We start from the raw sequence: 18,443 nt of genomic DNA on the forward strand, positions 1-18,443 counted from the left end.
AATGCCAAAGAAATTTTAATTTGGCTCCATTGTTGCCACGTTTTGGCCATTTTTTTAATTTTCGTAATTATTTAAAATCACGTTACCGCCTAAAACAGTATTTGCGGTTGGTGGGGATTGAATAAAAACCTGTCGGAATTATTGTTCGTTTGATTCCGCATCCATCGATATATTATACTTTTCTGAGAGACTTAGGGAACACGAGTTATAGCGATTTGAAAATTCGGCAACACGCCCTATACCCCGATATTGACGCGCGTTTAGGTACGTTTCGCAACTCCGTGTTAAAGCAAAACGCCTAGAACAAACAAAATTCGAAAAGTCAGTTCATGTTTTGCGCTTTTTTGAAACTTTCACATGATTTTTAGGAATTCAAGGAGCGGCGGTGTTGCCGGTTTTCAATGAAAACCACCGCTGCCATCACAATTTAAAGTAGTACTCATTTAATCTTATCCAGCTACATTTGCTAACCTAAACTGACCATTTGCGACATGGTGTTGACAACATTGCCTAATTTCCGTCGGAATTCGCGTAGAGGCGGGGTTGCCAGTTTTCATGGAAACCGCCACCGCAATCACAAAAAAAAATGTATTACTTATTTAATCACGTTCAGCCTTATTCTGTAGTTGGAATTGTTTATTTATCGGATCGATGGTTTCTTCTATCCCTCTGCAACGGCAGTGGTGCCTGACAGTACCGAGATATCGATATTGTATAGAGATCAAGAGCAATGGATCTAGGCCCCTCGCCAAAACTACTCATCGGACCGCTTGAGTGATTCGGTAGCTTTAAATTTCGATATCTCGTTACTGTCGGTCACCACTGCCGTTGCAGAGGGATAGAAGAAACCATCGATCCGATAAATAAACAATTGCCGATAAATAGGCAATGTTGTCAACACCATGTCGCAAATGGTCAGTTTAGGTTAGCAAATGTAGCTGGATAAGATTAAATGAGTACTACTTTAAATTGTGATGGCAGCGGTGGTTTTCATTGAAAACCGGCAACACCGCCGCTCCTTGAATTCCTAAAAATCATGTGAAAGTTTCAAAAAAGCGCAAAACATGAACTGACTTTTCGAATTTTGTTTGTTCTAGGCGTTTTGCTTTAACACGGAGTTGCGAAACGTACCTAAACGCGCGTCAATATCGGGGTATAGGGCGTGTTGCCGAATTTTCAAATCGCTATAACTCGTGTTCCCTAAGTCTCTCAGAAAAGTATAATATATCGATGGATGCGGAATCAAACGAACAATAATTCCGACAGGTTTTTATTCAATCCCCACCAACCGCAAATACTGTTTTAGGCGGTAACGTGATTTTAAATAATTACGAAAATTAAAAAAATGGCCAAAACGTGGCAACAATGGAGCCAAATTAAAATTTCTTTGGCATTGGCTGAAAGAACGTAATTTTTTGCATCTTTTGGTATAAATACGAGCTCTGTAACTGCATTTCTGCGAAAGTTATGGGTGTTTGAAGGTTACGACTTTAAAAAATGGCAACGCTGTTTCCCTGGGGTTCCTGCAAAAACGGAGCTAGGGATAAGCCTCTCTCAACTAGTACTATCAGCTCACAAAGTTTCGTACATTCCGGGCTGGGTACATTTTTCGCCTATATGAATAACCCTCTTTCTCAGGTAAAATTGAGTGGAGCGGTTGCGTGAAATGCACCGCCACGGAAAATGCCCTTGGAGACCGTAACTTTGGCAACGCCGTGGAGCCGCCTTGTTACGCCCTATGGCAAAGTCTGATACACGAAATTGTAGCATTTTGAATCTACTTTCATTTCGGCTGATACACTTACCTTCAAAAATTGCTGGAAAAAAATGTTACAAGCAAAAAAACCTTAAAAAATGAAATTTTGAACATTTTGGGATTTTTTTTGGCAACCTTGTAGTGGGCATATTATTTATCAGAAAAATTTCGGACCGGGTGGAAAATGTCCGTAATTTTATCTACTTTAAGGCAAGTTCTTACACAGTTACTCGAAAAATGAGCGGTTTTAGCGATATTAGCCGAAAAACGAGAGAAAATCGCCGATTTTTGGCCGTTTTTTTTCGATTTTGGGGAGGTTCCCATACAGTGCCGATGTCGCAAATTTAGATTCTCGTTAAGGACCCTCTATGGATGAGAAATCAGGTGAGGAAAAAATTTCCGCTCTTAAAATTGCATAAAATCCCCATATGACTGGACTAATACGTCGCGAAAAGGTACTTAAAAAGTACTTAATTTTTCCCCAAGGCGAGGTACTTAAATTTCTCCTTAAGTACCTAAAAAGTACTTATTTTATTTTTGTGGACCTCAGTAGACACCCTGTTAAAGCAGCGTATTATTTTCTTCATTCTGATGTCAGGGTCGTACTTTTTCTGAAAAAATACCTCTCCTGGTAATTACAATGGGCCAGTTCGGCTGGTGAGGGATTCGCTTTAAAGCTATTGCATCTAAGGTAAAATTTTACGAGAAGCACGATGAGCATGTTAAACATTTTTGAAACAAATTCCTAAGGGGAGAAATAACGATTTTAAAATCGTACCCCTTGAAAACGCTATTTGAATCCGGGCTGTTGGCGCGAGGTAAGAGCTGACTCCACACGGTAGGTTACCCTTGGTTTCTCTCGAGTTGTGTAAGTCCGAACAATATGGCTGCCGCCTGGTTTGTTTATTTAGCTAATGTTTCTATTTGTGACACTATATTAGTGGGGTCGCTTAGGGTCAAATATCACCAAAATATTTCAAATTAGGCTACCAGCATGAAACTTGGTGAAAATATAGTTCAAGGTACCTAGAATCGAAATCCATCGGGATCCAAGCTGGATCTCCCATGGTTCCCCGTACTTTGGCCGCCATAAACTGATTTCCATTATTATCTCATTTTTCAGGCGTTCTAACTAACCCATGAACATGAAATTGGCAGGAATATACTTGAGTGTGTCTAGAATGAGGAAAAATTGACATTTAAGTCCAGTCGGCCATTGAACCTTGCTATTGGCCGCCATTTCGAAAATTAGCGGTTTAGCGCTGTCTCTCCGCTGTTTATCAGATTTTCGCGGCTGGGTTGCAATGAGATAAATGAAATTTGGCAAGAATATGCATAAACATGTTGAGAACAAAAATCTATCGAGACCCAAATTCAGTCGGCCATCTTTTTCCTGGCTAATGGCCGCTATTTGGAAAATAACAGCCCAGTCCTGCTCCTCCGCGGTTTCTCAGATTTGCGCGGCTGTTTTGCACCTGGACGCGTGAATTTTGGCAGGAATATCCATGAGTGTGTTGAAAGTAGAAATTCATCGAGACCCAAGTTTGGTCAGCCATTTTACCGCCGAACTTGACCACCATCTTGGAAAAAAGCTAATTGCCCTGTTCCTCCGAGGTTTGTCAGATTTTCGTGGCTGTTTTGAAGCTAGACGCGTAAAATTTGGCAGGTACACCCACAATTAAGTTGGGAATAAAAAAACGTCAATACCCTAGCTCCGCCGTCCCTTCACCTTTGTTATCAACTGCCATTTTTGGAAATAGCGTACCATTTACTCAACTCTAGCTGACCGACCCCATTTCTGTATGTATTTCCGATTTTCGCGGCAAAGTTACCGCCAGAATGATGAAATGATGAAAGTTTACCAACTGACAATGTGAAATATGTTCTTCCATACGCCATTTCCTATTTCCTCGAGCATAAGGCCAATATATTGTAAAATAATGATGAACCAACTGCAAACGTGCAAGGTTTAACTTGCAGGCCATCTCTCTTTGCACATATGATGGGCAGTGTGATCCAAAATGAATTCTGAAATCTATCTAAAACAAATCTCTTTCCTAAATTAACCCAAGATGTAAGAGTTTGATACGCGTTTTTACATTTTGTTAGATGAAGAATATTGTTTTAAGTGCGCGAAACAGAAAGTATGAAAATGTCAATTATATTTTTGGCTAATTTTGGCGCAAACCAAAAGAGTAGTTGCAGCAGCCAGAAGTCTGCCCGAGGCTCGAACTCTGACGCTCACGCGGCTACGCTCATCGTCACCGAGCCGGATGGTCTTTATCACTGTGAGAGTCGGAGTGCGAGCCTCAGGTATGGGTAGCGGGGAAGCGGAGAGCGGCCAGAGTGGACTGGAAGGGAAGAGCACAAGAAGCACGGCACAATGGTCCGGCCAGCGAAACCTGCAGAATTATGTGTAAAGCGAGGACTTTGACCCCCGTATCTTGAAAACAGCTCATATACTCAATCTGAAATTTTAGTATATGTATAATGTCATCCTAAAGATGAAAAATAACCTCACATGGACCCCAATTTTGAAGGCCCAATGATGGGCAAAATATGCATGGCTCTTTGAAATTCAGCCAGTGTATGTTGCCACTTTTTGTCATGCATTTCCTAGATTATCGCAGAAGACTGTAGTGTGGCACCACAATATATAGCACATTGCACTGTGGTCAAGTGATACTTTGAAATTTTTGAATGTTGCTCCTGTATATTTTTATTTTTGCCTTGTCTTGCTACTGAGAATTTTCCATCAACTTCATGTTGAATGGTACCCTCTCTGTCTCTGACCAATGGTCCATATATTTTCCTTATTATTTTAAACTAACAGCATCTCTTTCTTTTCTGCTTACGAATAGCATTATGGAGCTTGAACGCACTTTACATTTCTCCAAAAAGAAAATGCAAAAACTAGCAAAAAGTTTGAAATTGGAAGATCGGCAAGAATCTGAAATGAAGGATCGGCGGGAGGCTTTTGTACATGAAGATGCCAAAACGAAATTGAATAGACTTTTATTAGAGCAGGTTTGTACGCTACTTTGCCTCTTACTGAAAAAATGCCAAAAATGCATGTAAAGAGTGATCAAAAAGTCCTGTGACTCCCCTCTGATCCCTAGGGTTTGTAGCCCATTTCAAGGTGATCCCTTTACAATTTTGGGGGGCTCCAACATTTGTTCCTTTTGACCTAGGAGCACTCTCAATTTTTTGAGTCATAGTATTTCGAGTATTAAATTGATTCTTTTTAGCTCAGTACTTACTAATGTGAATATTTTTTATTAAATTATCTCTTTCTCAATTGATAGAAAAGTTACATAGGAGATGCCAGGTGCCGGTGCGGGACTTCTCAATTACGCTGTATGTGACTGTCCAAAGGAAAAGGGCTCTTATGCAAAGGAGGCTAAATTTTCTATGAAGCAATTTTCCTATCAGGTCAAGAAACGAAAAATGTCGTTAATCTTAGACTGTAAAAATTGTATTTTACAGGGTGTCTAGCATCAGGATTTTCCAGATTCCATCAGAATTTGAGGTCAATCAGGATTTAATCTCGACTTCATTAGAATATGAGGAAAAATTGGTCGTGAAATCAGGATTTGAGAAACGTGTGTGTTTTTAATCCCTAAAACTAAAGTCTAGAGTTCTGCTTTTGCATACGCTTTTGCAGAAATTTTAATTTTCTTTTCAAAAATTCAGGATTTGATTAGGATTTGTAAAAATTATGAAATCAAGATTTAGCAGTTAAAAATCAGGAATAATCAAGATTTCCCAAAATGAAAAAACTAGACACCCTGTTTAAGATTTCTCACACAATGTGATTTAAATGATATCATGCTATTGTTCAAATTGCTATTTCCACCATTTGTTTGCAATAAAATGCAAGAAACCGTGAAAAATTAGTATAATCAGTCATCAGTAGTAAAAATACCAATCATTTATTCTATGAAATATCAAAAGTACACAGTATTAGCAGCTCTAGCGGTGCTCATACCCTGGTGCTGCTATTCCAGCCGTTTTTAATGCCAGTTGAACTGATTCTCCTTGTTACCATTGAGAGAGCATGCTGTGGTAGATGCGCACTAGGGTGCGGCTTATTTGTATGCTAAAAAAAAGTTGGAAAAGTTCAGCTCCCCGGTTTCCAATAGGTGCTAATACATTAAAAAAAATTCCTGTAAAGTTTCAGACCGATCGGAGCATTTTTAGAACCTCCGCCAGGGACGTTTTTACTAAAAAATCGATTTTTTTACTTTTGCCTCTAAGTAGCTCGCCCTGTGATCAAAAATGGCCTCTTTTCTGAAAGAAAAACGCGTCGTAGCGAAAAATGCTTATTTTATAAACGAAAGTCCGTGAAATTTTACACAAGAATCATATTAGATATGACGACAAATTTTGAAAAAATCACAAATAAAATTCATCCATCGGGACATATCTTCTCCAAGCTCAAAATGTTGTGCCTACACTCCGATAGTATATGCAAAAAAAAACCTATGAGAAGATTCAATTATTCGGCGACTATGAATAAAAAAGAACAAAGCATTTGAGAACAGGTCCAATGTGAATAAGGAAAAAGCGTAGCGCGTGTCCGTCTTCTTATCTGTACCTGCCGACTCAGGGGCTATCTCCCTCCCGCTCTCGTCCGGTTGACGTTCCGACTTTCCTGTTCTTATGCTCCTCAAGAATCTGATTTGAATGGTCGAGCAAAACGGCGTGCGGAATCCGAGATAAGACTGCCTCTCGGTACGGGAGTCCCCATGATTTCCCTGTTGACACACAGCTACTTGTCAATCGAGCACTGAAATGAGGAATCTTTCTGGCTTTTTATCACCGAATAATGGAATCTTCTCATAGGTTTTTTGCGAAAACGGTGCATCGTAGAAAGTTGGCGCAATTATAACTTTTGATCAGCATCTTGAGAAGAATCGAGTGACATAAGTCAGAAGGCAATTCTTCATGGTGCAGCTTCCCATAAGAGGTGTGCGGGGTCCTTTTCTTAATTTTTTCTTTTTCATGGAAGTAAGTCCAAAAATACCACCCATTACTTTCCTTGTAGCGCTGTAAGTAATAGAACCTGTTTTTACTACGAAGAGGGCCCTCATAGAGAAAATATGGATACAAAAATTTAAAATGCCCAGAACACTGACCAATAAAGTTTTTTACAGTTGAATAAACTGCAAGCTTTCAAAATGTTTTAAAAAAATTGCTACTACGGTTATAACGAAGTGTTAAAATGACAGACCTGCATATTTCCTAGGAACCATCCGGAATTTTTAAACGTTAGATTAAGGCTCTTTTATTTAGCCACGGGCTGTCAAGAGGCATATTGCAGGGTTTTACCAATAAAGTTTTTTTATAAGCTTCCAAAATTTTGAAGAAAAAAAAAATATTTGCTACACAGTGGTCGCAAAGAAGGGAAATTATAACATACAAAAATTCAGCTACATCAAGTATTCATTTACGATTGAAAAAATTGGAATATAAATAATTGACCAAAACATCGGAAATGTGGAATAAAAAAGCAAACACATTAATTACACAAAGCTTTTTTTGGCGGCCGATGAATATTTGGCTCTGTGCTGTTGTACAACTTGTAACAAATATTGCTGTTGTTCCTCTTTATTAGTGATTCTTCGATTATGTTTGGTTATCAAAGCGACCCCTCGCTCGGCGTAGTCATTAGTGACCCGCAAACTTTTAACAACTTTTCTACATTGTTGAAAAGACTCGTTTTCGTCCCATTTCGAAAGATGGTGACTTATGAATTCATGCGGAATGTCTGAAATTTTAAAGAAATTGACTGTATTAGCCGTGAGAAATTTATGGAGAGTTAATTTTTTTAAATTGTTATTTTCTAGGTTCACTTCTTTCCTCAACATACGAATCTCTAGAGCTTTCCTTTCTTAGGCTTTTACCATCTTAATTTTTGTTAGTGTGGAAACTTTCGTGTCAAAAAGGGAAAAAGCGACAAGTTCTTCTGAGAGATACCATAAGTGATTGGTGAATTTTTTTGAAGTTGCCTCTAAAATATTCCTGTTTACTTTTTTGTAATTTACAAGACCAATCAAAAACTTTAAATCACTGTTAGGTGCCATGTCACCAACTGGAGCCTCAAACCAGTATTTCACATAAAGACGTACTATAAAAACACAAATTTGCGAGATTTGCTCTAGAAGATCAGTTGGATATTCCTCACGGAATATGTACATTTTACATTTACGGACATGGCTTTGGCCATCCATCTGGAATTTGAGACGGCTCCGGGTCTTCTGAAAAGCACTCCTCTGTCTGGTTTTTCTCCGCAAAAAATTAAAACTAGTTCTAAAAGCTCCTTATAATCGTCAAGCGGATTGTATTCCTAGAAACAAGCGACAGAAAGCAAACCAAATCAATTAGTTCTCATAAATAAGGAGTTGTTTTGCCATTGTTTTGTTTTGAGTTTTCTTCCTTTTAGTTTGCGCACGTAGTTGTACTGATAATCCTCATACTGATCTTCCTCTTTTGTCAAAGTTGCCCATCAATCAGTTTCAGAATAACTTTTCAAAATGAACGTCATTGAACATGCACCTTCCTCTTTTGTCAAAGTTGCCCATCAATCAGTTTCAGAATAACTTTTCAAAATGAACGTCATTGAACATGCACTTATTTAAGTATCATGAGGTTTAGTAGCAAAGTTTGGTAAGATTAAATTTCAGAACGAATTTCATTATTTTTTTTTTCTTTAAATATTAGGTGCATCAGAACAGTTCCATGAAAAAATCATGGAAAAAAATCCAATTTTCCTCTTGATTGAAAACGAAGAAATGAAGGGAGTCAAATTTGAGCGATAATAATAGGAAGACTTACCGAGAACTGTTTGCGGCGGGCAAAAAGTAATTGCGTTTTGTCTGGTGGAGCCCAAAGCTTTTAGCGTGCCTGGATCTTCAAGCGCAGTTTTGTAGTTGGACTGATCAATATGGTCCCATTGTCCGCGGAATTCAGTGAAAAGATTATGCTCCGGCTGGTTGGTGGGCCCAATGGAGCAGGTGATTGCGCTTTCTAGGATGAGTTCGGGTATATGGTGCCGGCAGGCCAAGTTCAGGAGAGGTCTAGTCATAAGCCGCTCTAGAGTTCAGTTAGCCATTTTTACCCTGGCTAATGGTCACCCTTTTGGAAATTAACAGCCCAGTCCTGCTTCTTCATGGTTTCTCAGATTTGTGCGGCTGTTTTGCAACTTGGCACGTAAAATTTGGCATTAATATCTATAAATGTGTTGAAAATAGAAAGTCATGGAGACCCAATTTTAGTCAGCCATTGTACCGCCGGACTTGGCTGCCATCTTGGAAAAAAACGATCTGCCCTGTTCCCTCGAGGTTTGTCGGATTGTCGTGGGTGTTTAGCAGCTAGGCGTGTGAAAGTTAGCAGGTACATCCACATTTAAGTTGGGAATAAAAAATTGTTAAGACCCTAGTTCCACTGGCCCTTTACTACCGGCCGTCATTTAGTCATAAGTGTCATTTTTGAAATAGTGGACCATTTACCTCGTGTCAGGTGACCGGCCCCATCTCTGCATGATTCTCAGATTTTTGCAGCCAAGTTGCAACCAGAATAATGAAATTTGACCGAAGTGTGCCTGTGCATGGATGTGTCCATACATGTGAAACATGGCATGCAAAAATAGCATATGGAGGAAGAAATGTCACATTTTCAGGTAGTACTTTTCCTCAAGCATTGGGCCAGAATATTGTAAAATAATGATGAAATCATGTATCAGTGATAACAAATTTGGAATTTTGAGTTAAGAATAGCTGTATGCCCCCAAACCGACCCTTGAATTGCGAAGTTTGGCATTTTTATACCTCATTAGCTCATTGCCTAAGAAAATATTTCAAAGCATCAGAAGATCGAGATTTATGAATGTTACAGGACTAGTCTCATATGACGCTCACTGCATCAACTTTAAAAAACCATTACTCTGTTTCAAATAGTTTCTTTAGGGTGGACTTAAAGCTTTTAAAAAGCTCAAATTGTACACTTTTATGAACAGAGAGTAGTTTTTTTAGAGATGTTCCGATAAGGCCAGTAGTATCAACATGTCAATCACCCACATATGATGTTGAGAAATTCCTAATTAAAACCTTCAGGAGACATGTCACATGGAAACCCCAATACGCAGTCAAAAACTCAGGGGAACTGGCCGAAAAACTTGCGAACATAGAGATTTCCCTAAATGCTAAATTGATCTCACTTGATGTGGATAACTTATACACAAATGTAGATGTAGAGGAAACCAACATGAGGATGAAAACCATTCTGAAAGACCACTCATCCCTCTCAAAAGGTGAAATCATGGAATTCACAACGCTTTTAGAGTTCACCACTTCGAATAACTACTTCAAGTACAATGGGAAATTCTATAAGATGAATAAAGGGTTACCAATGGGAGCACCTATATCCCCCATTATGGCCGACATTTTCATGGATAAATATGACCACAGAATATGTACATCCAATAAATGGGCCTCGAAAAGTCTATGTTATTTCAGATATATGGATGATATTTTTGCAGTTTGGCTGGGCATTGATCGAGAACTGTCCATTTTTCATAATGAGATAAATGATTTACATCCCAATCTCTAATTCAAATTGGAAGTGGGTGGAAAAACTCTGAATTTCCTGGACCTTACCATACGAGTAGAAAACAAAAAGATAAAGTTTGGAATTTATAGGAAACAATGCCTCACAGATGCAATAATACCTAATAACTCGTACCACCCCTGGCCCCAGAAAATGGCAGGGTTCCATAGCATGCTTAACAGACTAACAACTATACCACTTGAAAAGGAGGAATATAAGAGGGAGCTAACAACTATCTTGAACATTGCCACCAACAACGGATATCGGAAACGTGACATTTTTCATCTACTACATCGCAGACAACAAGAGGAAAGGGACAGGACGATAGATGGGAAAATAAAAACAAAAGGGACCGAAAAATGGATCTCAATACCATACATCGAGAAAATATCTGAGAGAGTGAAGGGAATAATAGAGAAGGACAAAAGCATAATAGTAACCTACGGCAACCAGAGAAATTTGGGCAGAATTTTGATCAATACAAAAGAGAAATGTGAAAAATCAGAAGCAAGCGGGGTGTACAAAATAGAATGTAACTGTGGGAAAATATATATAGGCCAAACAGGAAGGAGTGTGGCAACAAGGCTGAAGGAACACGTTGACTGTGCCATACTAAAAAGGAGAGGTCATTCATCGTTTGGGGATCATATAATCGACACTGACCATAAACTGGAAAATTGTTATGCGAAACTAGAAAAAGTGTGTCAAAAAGGCCGAAAATTAATTGTATTAGAACAAATCGAAATAATGAAAACACCTAAGGAGCAGCTACTTAATTCACAAATCGAGCAACAGGTGGCACCAGTGATCGTCCCCCCCGCCCTCCATCGTGACGCAACACAGTCAGCTGATCACCGGCAAGATATCGCACTGACTAGTATCGCGACGCGTCGCCGGCGATAATACGTGGAATTTTAACGTCAGTTTTTAGCTTCGGTTTTTGTTTTTATTTTCGTTGTTAGTTATTAATTACCTGATGATGACTTCCACAGAAGTCGAAATGGCCATCGTTTAAGTTTAAATAGTGACAACCGAAAAATTCATCGGGCGAAAAAGAAAGTAAGTAAGTCAATATTCTTGATGTAATTGTATCCTGAGTTCCAGTATTTCCTATTCTCTAACATAAGTTGTAATAAGTTATTTGCACATATTTGATGGTTGATTTCCTTTTCTAATTTCTCCCTATCTTTTTCGTTTAATTTACAAGCAAAAAATGTGTGTTCAGGAGTATCTAATTCTCCGCAGGAGCACAGAGGAGAATCCGTGAGATGTCTTTTATCCAAATAGCTTCCGTATGCGCCATGTCCAGACATATACTGAGTCAGATAGAAATCAGGGTAGCCGTGAGTTCTATCCAGCCAGGCATTTAAATCATTTAGTACTGTTTTTATCCATTTGTTTCCAGTTTCTTTTTCCCATATTTCTCGCCATTTGTCTCTAATTTCACTTTCTACAGTTAGTTTATTCTCTTCTCGTGCTATTCTTAGTTTTAGTTCAATGAGGAGCCTGGCTGGAGGAACCCCCGATATTACATCTTGAGCAAAATTTGATTGAGTTATAGCCGCAGATTAAAGTCTTTTTAAGGGTCGAAAAGAAGTTTCAATTAGTTTTATAGATTTTTTCCATTGTGTAGCAATTATCCAAATAGTTATGCTGTAAAAGAGGATTGATAAGAGGGAATGAAATATTATTTTTCTTTTATGAAAAGTGGGAACGAACGTGTTTGGTAGAATTCTCCTATAATAGTTGGCAGTTTTATTTAATTTTTTACAAGTCATTTACAAGTGTTTATTAAAATTTAAATATTTTGTGAGATAGAAGCCCAAGTATTTAAGTATTTCTTTGGTTTCAAAGTCAGTTTCTTCTATTTTTATTTTGGCTTTAGATTTCTCTTTTTTACCGGCCAATATTTATGCCTCTGTTTTGCTCTCCTCGAGACTCAGATTTTTCTTTTTTATCTCTTTTTCATTCTTTTAGTGGTGATTTCTGTTTCTGTTAAAAGAGAGGTTCTATTTTCAGATTCAAAGGCTAAGAGCAACTTACGGGACATGTGAGTTTAAAGTTTTAACTTGGATCCCCTTCCCCTCTCCCCGGAAGAACTTGAATGTTCAATTGAAGGTTCCAAAGCATTTTATTCTAAAAGCATGCAATCCACTATTTGCATGGGCATCAAATTGAAAAATGAGGTCATCAAATTCAAAATTGAGGTTGGGTCGTTCCGATATTACTCATTTTAGACCAATGAAGCAGAACATTGTAAGCCATCATACGTGTTCATTTTTTTGGCGAGAAAATTGCGGAACTTTCTTTGGATTGGGCAAGAATTTTATGGGCAAAATTTTGTTGTTTTTTTTTGTAGAAGATATAAAGATATTTTCCAAGATGGCAGCCAAGTCCGGCGGTACAATGGCTGACTAAAATTGGGTCTCCATGACTTTCTATTTTCAACACATTTATAGATATTAATGCCAAATTTTACGTGCCAAGTTGCAAAACAGCCGCACAAATCTGAGAAACCACGAAGAAGCAGGACTGGGCTGTTAATTTCCAAAATGGTGACCATTAGCCAGGGTAAAAATGGCTGACTGAACTTGAGTCTCGATAGATTTTTGTTCTCAACATATTTATGCACATTCCTGCCAAATAGCATGCATCTCATTGCAACACAGCCGCGAAAATCTGAGAACCCGCGGAGAAACGGCGCTAAGTCGCTACTTTTCAAAATGGCGGCTAAAAGCATGGGTAAAATGGCCAACTAAACTTGAAAGTCAATTTTTTCTCATTCTAGACACATTCAAGTACGTTCCTGCCACATTTCATGTTACCAGGTAAGTTAGAACCCCTGAAAAATGAGAAAATAATGGAACTCAGCTAATGGCGGCCATCTTGAAACATGGCGCCTAAAATACGGGGAACCGTAGAAGATCCCAAAGACAAACAGAGACCGAGCACGCCCTGTTCTGCCAAAGTATTTTTAGTGAGGCACATCTAATTCTCGCGGATTCAACAAAACAACGGTCGTCATTTTCCTGATTTCGCCTAATGTTAACATGGTGCTGGTTGGCTGCTGGCAATATGGCGATTTGTTTACATTCTTCCTAATCAATTGCAAAGCGGAAAATTTTCCAAGTTTTCGTGTGAAACTCTTCCAAATTGTCATGAAAAAATGATTACTTTGTAAATAATTAATTCACCCCTTCTACTCAACCATTGTGATACTTTCGGTGGTTTCACTGTCATAGGCGGTTCTAGACCTTCATGTTTGGGGGTGCCCAGAGGTGGAAAATGTCGGAGACCGGCCCCAAAGGGGACGGTCGCTCAGGGGAGGCCTAATTTTCGGCCCTCAAGTTTTATCCCATTCCTACCCCTACCCTCCTTTCTCTTATTCTCTCCTTTCTTTCTACTCAAATACTTATAAGTTCAACGTAGAACATTTTTAGCAAAACTTTCCACCAAAACTACATTCTTATCATAAAAAAACAGTAGAATCTTTGTAAAACACGGCTATCAATATTAATTCTGTTTAAAACATTTTAAATTAATTGCTGGGATTTTTTTCAGTGTGAGCGAATACAGAATCTTTAAAAGCAGTAATTTGGTCTTTTTTAGATCAATTTTCAGATTTAAAAAATTCATTAAATAAAAATATTGCCAATTTTTTGCGCTTCATATTACGATTTTTTCTTGACGTGTTTACTTGCCCAAAAGCCTCTTTCACGGTTCCAGTAACCGTACTTAATTTTTGCTTGGGGGTGCCCGGCACCCACTGGCACCCCCGTAGAACCGCCTATGTAAATGTAGTGAGAAGCAGATTCCTCGAGACTCTGGGCCTGGTCCTGAGATTGTTCAACTTCCTAATGAATAATTTTAGTTATTGAAATTTCCTTTGACTTTAAATGGTGTTTAATTCTTTCTAGATAGTATCAATACCTTGTGATCAAATTCTCATTCTATTAACCTTCATGTCTTGCCGCAGGATAGAGATATTTTAGCTATCAGAGATCTGTCAAGAACCTGATCACAGCAGCACTACCAGTCTTACAGATACACTGTAATGAAATTCGATGAAAAAAATTTACTGTCTATGTCATAAGCTGCTCATTATGATAAGTTTTAATTGATAAGCGTGGATTAAATGTTTGATGTCTCCAACATCCTATCCCTAAACCTGATGTACTGCAATGAAATCGGAGCGTTATGGCTGCAAAGTGTTGATATGTGTTGTTGAGGAGCCATGTAAATGAAACGGTTGGATTAGCCCGCGAACGGTACAATTTATTTTTTTTTTTTATGTGGAAAATAAGTCCACACAAGAATTTTAAACATCTGACCGTATCTCAAGTACCCGAAGGAAATGTTGGTCAGGTCAGAGTTTGTGAATCCTGGCAGCAGTTAATGAAATTCTCCTACTTACTTAACAACTTCGCTCATTAAAGTTCGGTAAGTAAGATACTGCTCAGATCCATCATATTATGCTTGTAAGTATTAGTCCATACCTACATAGTGTGAAAAATCCTTGGGGAGTGAAGTGCCCATCATCTGATGGAGCTTGTACGATTTTTTTATAAACTTTTCTCACAGATTTTTCTCCCACGTTTACCAAAATTGTCTCTTCCGTCACCATCATAAAGCACTTCAACCTTGCATTAAATGAGGAATGATGTGTGCGCTATCAACTTTGCCTTAGAATTCCTAAAATTGAGAGTCTTAAAACAAATAAAGTAGCTTCAGTAGTAAGTGACCGAAGCTTACAGTTTTTTTCCTAATTGTTTTTGATGACTGCAAACGGGAGAAAAGTTTATTTGAAAGTGTCAAAAATTAGGGTGGCCTAAAACGGCGTTTGAACCGCGCGCTTGTAGGTTTCGAATGTACACGTCACGATCAACATGGCGGTGGAATGCGTATTGGAAGAATACACAGTGGCGTCGCGTTGGCGGTATGTTTTTGTTGGTACATTGGAGGTTATGTAGGTTATTCTATTTGAGATTCATACCCATTGTTCCTAATTCTCTTAGCTTTTTAATCAGAATGCGATACAGATGTATTTAGGGTATGAAACATTCGCACAGAACTTACTTAACCTCAAACGAGAAATCGTGACGTTAACAACGGCGGCGTGGCGGTAGTAAGCAGGTTGGCTTCGTCGCCGCCATCTTCCCGTCTATGACGCGTAGATTCAAAGATTCACAGCGGTCGGTTCAAACACGTTTTTGAGGACCCCTAAAAAGGAAGCGTTATATCTCCGCGGAGACAATTTTTCGTGAAATTCCAACGTGCGCATCGTTCTTCTCGTACCGAAAACTGTAAGATTCGACTATTTGCAGGCAAATCCCTCCCGAGCTTAACTGACTCATTCAAGATTAGAGATAGCGCCACCAGTCACCTCTGAGAACTTCACTTTCCTTCGAAAATTACTGAAATAATATTTCTCAAATTACAAAAAGCAGATCCACAAGATATAGATTATTTTTTGCTTGACTTTTTGGGCCAAAAATATTGGCAATTAGAATTACAAGCGCAGAAAGAGTACGGCTGAAACTTTGAGCTCAGCGGCGGCGGCCGAGCGCGCAACCGAATCCCTCATGTTCTGTCTCTCTCTCTCTCCCATTGCCGCAATGGGAATTACTTTCCGTCGTAGTTACGACTTTATTTTTGAGAATTTTGAGAAGATTTTTTTACTGAGTGTTCCGTAAGTATGTTGCTATATCCCCTGGATCCTCAATCACGAATAAGTATTACGGTTTTCATTATTTTGGCAAATATATACAGCTATTCTGAGCAGCGCGATGCGGAGGCCAAATTGCGAAGTTCGAAGCCTGGATTCACCTTAACATTTGCTAGCTTAGTTGGCAGTAAAACTCTCATTAATTCGGTTAAAATAAAAGTAAATGTTTTCTCTTCGCTCATTTCGATGAGAAAACACATCGAATATTTATAAATTGTGATACTAGATGCAACTAATACTACTTACTGTAATATTGGAAAAGTGTGTAACTCAACCAAAGGTAAGAGGATCTCACCAGGGTGCTCTCTTACAATTTATAGAGTAAAATTTGTGATATTTCGACCCTTGAAGGTTCTTTCATCATTCAGAAATCGAGAAACTAAGTTTAGTTTGAACAGGCACCTTTGAGGAGAAATATGACAGCTTATTTACAGTTTTTAACTTTTTCATAATGCTTCGCATCCACCTCTTGACGAAAACAGGTAAAGATTCGAACTGCGCACTACTTATTGTTGGTATACATTTCTCACTGACCAAATTTTAATGAGCGAAATTGTTAAGTATGTAGGAGAATTTCATTAACTGCTGCAAAGGATTCACAAACTCTGACCTGACCAACATTGCCTTCGGGTACTTGAGACACGGTCCGATGTTTAGAATTCTGGACCTTCAGTTATTTTTCACACACAAAAAAAATTGTACTGCTTATGGGCTCATCCAACCGTTTCATTTACATGGCTCCTCAAAAACACATATCGACTTTTTGAAGTCGTTACGCTCCACTTTCAATGCATTGCATCAGGCTTCAGGATAGGATTTTGGAAACAGAATTATTTAGAGAAAATTATTTTGAAAAAATTATACACCATTTACAGTCAAAAAACATTTCGATAACTAAAATAATTATCCATCAGGAAGTTGAATGAACTGAGAACCAGGCTCAGAGTCTCGAGAAATCTGTTTCTCACAATATGAAGTGAAACCACTGGAAGTATCACAAATGTTGAGTAGAAGGGGTGAATTAATTATTTACTTAGTGATAAGAAAACGGCCCTTCGAAACGCGTGATTATTGGACATGACGCCAAGTTTTGTGACGTAATGGCCGTTTCATTGATTTATAACATTTCTTAATGTTCATGACAATTTGGAAGAGTTTCAAAGGAAGAATTGGAAAATTTTCTGCTGTGCAATTGATTAGGAAGAATGTAAACAAGCCACCACAATACCAACAGTCGACCAGCATCAGTCAACATTAGGCGAAATCAAAAAAACTATGACTGTTGTTCGGGTGGATCCGCGAGAATTAGATGTGCCTCACTGATAATCCATTGTGCTCGGTCTCTACTTATCTCTGGGAGATCCAGCTTGGGTCCCAATTGATTTTCGTTCAAGGTGCCTTAAACTACGTTTTTCTCAAGTTTCATGCCGGTAGCCTAATTTGAACTATCAGGGTAATTTTTGACCCTAAGCAACCCCACTATATTAATCCTGGCTCATTCATTTTTTTCTCTTTTTTTAAGGTTTTGCGTATCGACATTTATGAGCAAATAGTATGAAATGGAAAAAAATTAACCCACAATTTCTTTGTTTTTTATCTCCTACCATTGGAATTCGAAAAAGTCTTGCGATCTTACCATTTTCAACGTTTTTTATAATGAAGATGTGTGTATCATGTTATATTTTACTTTTGTCCCATCCCCTTCATCCCTCACATATATGTGTTGCAGGCAATTAATCAAATCAGGCATTTTATCAGATGTCCAGGCAAAGAGTCAAAGAGGTTGTCCCATTTTCCATAGGAAATGGTCGCAAGAGCTTTTCTATCCATACTTTCAGAAATCATAACGTATCATCGGAGAAGCCTAAATCGGGTGTCATTTCTCGTCTAGCCCCCCAAGGAGAGGGGGCGCAGGGCGTCAAAGGTCAAACGCTCCGACCGCCATAACTTTTGAACAAATCATCAAAACAACTTGATCTTGGGCTCAAATGAAATAAAAGCTCTTGACGAGACCTTTCATTTGATGTATAGTAGTGTCTATTTTTGGTAATTTTTCAACGTAAAAAAATCATTTTTTGATTTTTCAAGCCCAAAAAATTCAGTTTTTCGGGGTTTCCGATGTGGTGATAGTTGCTTGCAGTTGTTTGGCCGTGTTCATTTGGTTTAAGTGTAGCATTAGAGGAATTAGTATTTGCTAATAGCAATTGAGCATGTTTTTTTTCCAACTAATGTTGGCGTCTAAATTGAGCACTTCTGGCATAAAATCATTCAGAGCAATAACGAATAGCAAGTATAATTCAGAGAGTGGTAATAAAAAACTAAAATCTCAAAAATTGATAGAGGAGATTGGAATCG

At 38.4% G+C, this 18,443-nt stretch overlaps 1 protein-coding gene across 2 annotated transcripts in view; it reads left to right on the forward strand.

Annotated features, from left to right (window-relative positions):
- The window catches only part of cos (kinesin-like protein costa), a 143,835-nt gene that overhangs the window by 78,307 nt on the left and 47,085 nt on the right, over positions 1 to 18,443 (forward strand). For both annotated transcript variants that reach the window (XM_072300250.1, XM_072300248.1), the window contains one exon: positions 4,618 to 4,783. In XM_072300250.1, the coding sequence (XP_072156351.1) occupies positions 4,618 to 4,783 (166 nt within the window). The remainder of the gene's footprint in view (positions 1 to 4,617; positions 4,784 to 18,443) is intronic.

This window comes from Bemisia tabaci, chromosome 1 (genome assembly GCF_918797505.1).
Source record: "Bemisia tabaci chromosome 1, PGI_BMITA_v3".
NCBI lineage: Eukaryota > Metazoa > Arthropoda > Insecta > Hemiptera > Aleyrodidae > Bemisia > Bemisia tabaci.